At 33.4% G+C, this 6,503-nt stretch overlaps 1 protein-coding gene and 1 non-coding gene across 2 annotated transcripts; one reads left to right on the top strand and one right to left on the bottom strand.

Moving 5' to 3' along the window:
• Window positions 1–304: 304 nt before the first annotated feature.
• On the bottom strand, window positions 305–1,839 carry LOC110733342 (probable glycosyltransferase At5g03795). Its single transcript, XM_021913371.1, has one exon. It carries the CDS (start codon window positions 1,775–1,777, stop codon window positions 725–727), a length of 1,053 nt encoding a protein of 350 aa, XP_021769063.1. The 5' UTR covers window positions 1,778–1,839; the 3' UTR covers window positions 305–724.
• A 704-nt stretch (window positions 1,840–2,543) lies between these two features.
• On the top strand, window positions 2,544–2,617 carry TRNAV-CAC. Its single transcript has one exon. It is a non-coding gene; the product is annotated as a tRNA-Val (tRNA).
• Window positions 2,618–6,503: the final 3,886 nt, after the last annotated feature.

Genomic DNA, 6,503 nt, shown 5'->3' with positions numbered 1-6,503 from the left:
AACAAATATTTTTTAGAAAAAAATAGATCGACCCGTGCATCGCACGGGCTTCATCTAGTTTATATATAATTGAGAGCGATAGATAGCTCAAGTGGTTAGAACTCTCCTCCCAATTCCAAGAGATCTTTGAATCGATTCTCATCATCCGCTATTGTAGCTCTCTAACACCCAAAAAATAAATAAATTCACATAACTCAAATATCACAATTCACAACCATACATAGGTGATAAGTCATGCCCTTTTTTATTTCTAAAAAAAAAAAAAAAAAAAAAAAGGCATGCCCTTTTTTATATAATAACAAAATGTGAGGGAAATATTTGAAAATACACATATATAGGCTATAGCTAGTAACCAATAGATCATCAAACAAAAACTAAAATGTATATATGGTGGATAGTGCAACTAAAACATTTTAATTTAAATTGACTTGGTGAGACGTGTTTAGCGTACCAATTGCTTTTAAAGAAGTATAGATTAGGCCATTCAAAAGAAAATTCAAATGCAAAGGTAACCTTTATAGCCAATCTATACCATCACCACATGCCTAAGCTATTTCTCCACCCCATTATTCTTCTACCCTAGAATATTCCACAACCAACAACAAATCAAACAATACTCCACCAAACTAATTAATTATAATTAATAACAATTAATTAAGGGGTTTGGTAAAATATATGATCATGAATTCATGATTCATGGTCACATCATACAGTCGCCGTTTACTCACATTATCTTCCACTTAGAATATCTAATGCTATGTCTTCTAACCCATAGTTGATACATCACCATATGAAACGCATCGTATGGCTTTGGTGACGACTCATTCCATGCAAAATGTTGTGTCACCGCTACACCCAATTGCCTCATCTTCTCATACGTCCCATCTTCGCACGTGTGAATCAACGCCTTTTTTAATTCAATTGACCCCATATTCGAACTCACAAACACTGCAATTTCTGACCATTTAATAACATCTATTAACGGTAGATCTTGCATTGGACGGTTTGTAATTACCACGGGAACACATCCTTGTGCTAATGCCACACTCAATCGTTCCAACCCTTCAACATCATAAACAAACAAACAAAACTTACTATTTTGAACCCTTTCCACATACATCCCTTCATCCGACGGCTCAAATTCGATCAAAAACTCACCATCGTTTCTGAACCCATTGATCAACTCTACACTTGATTGAACCTCAGCAAAGCTCCAATACCCTAATAAGCGCGTGGGAACACCCTCATTTTGTACCGCGCGTGGTAGAAGGGAGAATGAAGGGAGGGTGACATCTTTGTGAGGGATAAACTCACGCGCGGGTACAGGAAAACACGCGATCTGAATAGCATTCTTCTTTAACTCAACCACGTTTCGACTAGAGCTAGGACCAACCCCTTGGCAAGAAAAGTAAAAATGGTCAGCCCCAAGAGAACGGTTCCAGTAAGGGAATGACGTTCGGATGAGCTGGATGTGGCGGTCGAGGGAGCGCGTGGATAAAGGAGGGAAAGGTAGGAAGAAGAGAGTAGCTTGGTTAGGGTTGTGAGTAAGGAAGTTAGATGCTAAAAGAGAGTTATGAAGAAGAGAGAAAGGAGTTGAGTCGTATTGCTGGTGGTTAGGTGTTGGGTAAATGAAGATTTTAAGGTTAGTCATCATTTTTTCGTAGTCGGAAAAAAAAGTGGTTTTAGATGTGTACACGGCGGAGTTGGCCGCCGTGATTGGTGGTTGAAGGAAGAGGAAGAGAAAGGAGAGTAATAGTGTAGGACTAAGAATGTCCATATTTTTTTAGTGGAGAAAAAATGAATAAGGTGGTAGGAGGAATATCAATTCATGAAGTATATATATATAAATAGGAATGTTATATTATGTTGATTTAGCACGTAATTGATTAGTATTCATCGTTGACTTTTTGCTATGTGATGATAGTGTATCATGTCACGCGCGGCGCCTCTAGTAGGTCTTCAAATAATCGGTCTAATTTAACAGTGGAATTATGACATTTTTCTTTCGTATGTCCGTACTATTGTGCTTCAACGTACGAGAACAATGATGATTTGCTACCATGCACATGAATCATATGACCCATGTTTTTGGTGGACTAGTCATGGAGAAAGAACCCGAAACAAGATATTAATATAGATGAGATTTGATTTAAATGGAAAAATATGAATAAATTACTCCCAATTATTTGTTCATTATTTATACTCGTAGTTTATATTAGCTTGTCATCAAGCTGTTAGAATCTAGCCTAGGTGTTCTGTAGTTGGTAGAATAATAAAAAAAAACTTTAATAATATGGAAAATTGCATGCATTTGACAAATGGACAGAAGCAACCTCAGCTTATCTTCATTATTTTACAAATTGTTTTATTGTGGTCATAACTAACACAAATTTTCCCCATTGTTACTTAATTAATTTATGTAAAACGACCTGTAACACAATTACACAATGCCACTCTGCCAAACAAAATTCTGGCATTTTAATAAAGTATAAACTCACTTTTGTTTTTATACTGATAAAATTTTCACAGTATTTAGCAAGTCAGTCTGGGTGGTGTAGTCGGTTATCACGCTAGTCTCACACACTAGAGGTCCCCGGTTCGAACACGGGCTAAGACAATTTTTTAATTTTTAATTTTTAAATGCATAACATATCATTATATATCAAAGTGATGACTGTACTGATTTAATGATCAATGAATGTTGCATTGATAATTTGATATGTTAGGTTGACATAATCGCATACCTATGGAGTCTGCTTTTTAAACACATAATTTTTAGCGTCACTTATTCATTCATTTAACTTATTTGTTTGCTTAAATGTGTATTTGTGTCGGCACTTATTTGTTTGCTTAATTGTGTATTTGTGTCGGCACTTTTTTTTTCCAAAAAAATAAGGTTCTAAACTTAATACATTTACCACTAGTTAAAATGTAATTTGAGTATAAATTCTTTTTTTCTATAATCAAACAAGAAAATGATATGATTTACTATTTTAATTTGTTATTTTAGGGGTTGTTCTCTTCAACTTAATTTATGTTAAGTTCAGTTTAGTTTTTAATTTCTTTCCCTCATAAACAATTCAATTTAGTTCAGTTCAGCTCAAATCTGTTCAATTTAGTTCAGTTGACAAATTAGAGAGAAATAGAATAGAATGGCTTGATTATTATTCATCAATAGGTTGAGTATTTATACAAAACCTAAACTCATAAGATAGGAAACAATCTTTTTAAAAGATATACGTCTAACCATAAACTCTAAAGATATATTCTCAAAATAATATCTTTAACATAAATATCCTAATTAAATATATTATTCTCTTAAATGATATCTACGGAAAATATATCACACATATATTTTCCGATATCTCTAACACCCTCCCGCAATCGTAACGGCAGTAACACGAACGTTGCGATTGGAAATTCTTCACTTTGTTGAAACCGAGATGCACACTCTTGTGATGTCGCCTTCAATTTTTTTTCTTCTTTTTCAATGATGAGAACGTTCATCTTTTCGAACTCATCAGTCATCAATCAATCAAGCAGGAACGTCATTCTTTTCGAACCTGCAAATATAATAATTTTGGTTTTTCTAGAGCAAAACCGAGCTCCAATCAAATATTGGTTTTTCAGAGTAAACCACACTCAAATCTTTTATTGGTCTTTCAGAGTAAACCACACTCAAATCTTTTATTGGTCTTTCAGAGTAAACCACACTCAAATCTCTTGGTCTTTCAGAGTAAACCACACTCAAATTTTTTATTAGTTTTTCAGAGTAAAACCAAACTCAAATTCAAAAGAGAAAAATCATGCTCAAATCAACTCACAAACCTTGTCTCACGGCACAAGGAGAACCAAATATATCTTGTCTCACGACACAAGAGAGTCGTTTTTTAATTTCTTCATCTCCAAAGATGTGTTATAGTGGAGGAAGTCCACTCACATACTCACAAAAAAAAAAATCTCCCAAAAAAAAAAATCACATACACATATATGATACGTGTACCAACCCAAAAAAATAAAAATTTAAAAAATATTAATATTGCATAACGGAAGCAAAATTTTGAATCCCACCGATGAGTTTAACTTTCTAACCCACCGGCAGGGGGGGGGGAATTTTTGTGAGCGGTCCCAAGATTTAACCTGCTCTTGATACCATGACAAATTAGAGAGAAATAGAATAGAATGGTTTGATTATTATTCATCAATAGGTTGAGTATTTATACAAAACCTAAGCTCATAAGATATGAAACAATCTTCCTAAAAGATATACGTCTAACCATAAACCCTAAAGATATATTCTAAAAATAATATCTTAACATAAATATCCTAATTAAATATATTATTCTCTTAAATGATATCTACGGAAAATATATCACACATATATTTTCCGATATCTCTAATTCAGTTCATTTCTTAATTTTCTTCTCTCATAAACAATTCAGTTCAGTTTAATTCGGCTCAATTCAGTTCAGTAAATCAGAATAGGCCCTAAGAAGATTAACATGTTTAGCTTAGCTTCTTAATAAATTGATTGATACACGAGAGATTTCTTGTGATCAGATGAACTAGGTTAAGCTCAAACTCCAAAAATTATGAACATTGATGATTAAAAAACTAATGAACCTGAATCCTCAAGCTCAAGTTGAAAGACCGAATAAAATATATTTTGATTGTTTTTTATTTTTTCATTTTGTACCACTCGTCATTAAGAAGGATTACATATTGCTTAACCCAACTCATTAGCATCCCAATCAATCAAGTTGACTCAAACTGATTTATAAAACCCACCAATATAATAGTGAATATCTCACAACCTGTCTATCCCCTTTATCTCTTAAAAACTGCCCAATTATAAATACATTAAAAACAAAAAACTTGGGCTAAACTTTAAGTATTTTGACCACAAATTCAGATTATCATTAATTTATGCTCCTTACTTTGTAGGAAATAACATAGTCATGTTGTTCATATGGGATCTTATTATAATTATTTCAATATTTATCGGGCCAAAATCTCTAAAATTTCTCAAAAAATGTGGATATTAGCCTTCTATTTTGGAATTTTTTGAATTTTTTTTCTCCCGGAAATAAAAATTGCCGAAATGTTTACCATGGTCCCTGATACCCTCCGAGAATCCAATTGGTTGGGTGGAACCATCCAATTTGCCTTAAAACGACCAATTTACCGGTTTACAACTTGCACCGATTTCATTAACTCAAGCCTACCACGAACATTTATGACAACATATAATGATCATCTATGGCTCCAAACGGCATTGTATGACCCCGAGATGTATCCCCTAAAATCTCATTTCTAAACATGGGCACGGGCCGTGCCGGCACGCGGGCGGCACGACACGGTGGCCCGGCACGGCCCGTGCCAAATTACCGTTGGAAAACTAGTCGTTTATGGCCGTTTTCCAACAGCTATAAACGGCTAGTTTTCCACCCCTTTTCCCACCCAAATTCCCTATAAATACCTCATATTTTCCTCCAAAATTTTCACAATTCATCAACTTATCTCTTCTCTCTTATTCTCTAATTTTCTTACTCCCAAGTCCCAAATTCTCAATTCTCAAATTCCTACAAATCCTACAATCTTGCTCTCTTTTGTGAAAAAAAATAAAAATTCCTACTCTCTTATAAATTTTACATTTTTACTATTATTACCTTTATTAGTCTACTACCAAAAAAAAAATTGTTATATTTACATTCGGGAAATTATAAATTCGGGAAATTATAAATTTGGGAAAGCATTGAAGCGTCATTGTAAGATCTAACTCAACTTTATTTTAATTTGTTATTGTTAGTTGTTAATCTTGTTATTATTATTATTATTATTATTATTATTATTATTATTATTATTATTATTATTATTATTATTATTATTATATTCTTGGAAGTTGGAACTACTTAATTATATAAAAACTACTTTCTATTTTAATTGTGGGTTATTTGGATTGTTGAAATCTGTCTAAGGCGGGACTTGGGCTCTGGACAACGTCGCTCCTAACCTCTCCTACCTGGGATCTCATTGATCCAAGTAATCTACTATTATTATAATTATTTTTAAAAATTTAATTTATATAAAAACTACTTACTAATTCTTATTGTTATTGTTATTATTATTGTTGTGAATTGTTATTATTATTGTTATTGTTACTTTGTTATTGTTATTGTTATTTGTATTATTATTATTATTGTTACTTTTATTGTTATTATTATTAATTAATCATGGCATCAAACCCGAACGCTTCCTCCTCCTCTAGAAAAGCCAAGTCAAAACGTAGGGAATCACCAAATCCAAACACTTCAATGCCTATGCCCCCCCTAACATGCCCTTTCCCTCCCCTAACATGCCCTTTCCAAACACTTCCACCCCTTTCTTTCATCCCCAAAACACGGGAGGGCAAGAACAAATGGATGATATGGCTCCTTGGACCCAATTTCAACAAAGCCAATTTCAACAACATGAATTTCCTTTTCCTCCTCCTTCCCAAGGTA

The sequence above is a fragment of the Chenopodium quinoa genome, unplaced genomic scaffold, assembly GCF_001683475.1.
Source record: "Chenopodium quinoa cultivar QQ74 unplaced genomic scaffold, ASM168347v1, whole genome shotgun sequence".
In the NCBI taxonomy this organism is placed as follows: domain Eukaryota; kingdom Viridiplantae; phylum Streptophyta; class Magnoliopsida; order Caryophyllales; family Amaranthaceae; genus Chenopodium; species Chenopodium quinoa.
The sequence above is the reverse complement of the archived record's forward strand: the minus strand, read 5'-3'. Positions and strand labels throughout refer to the sequence as shown.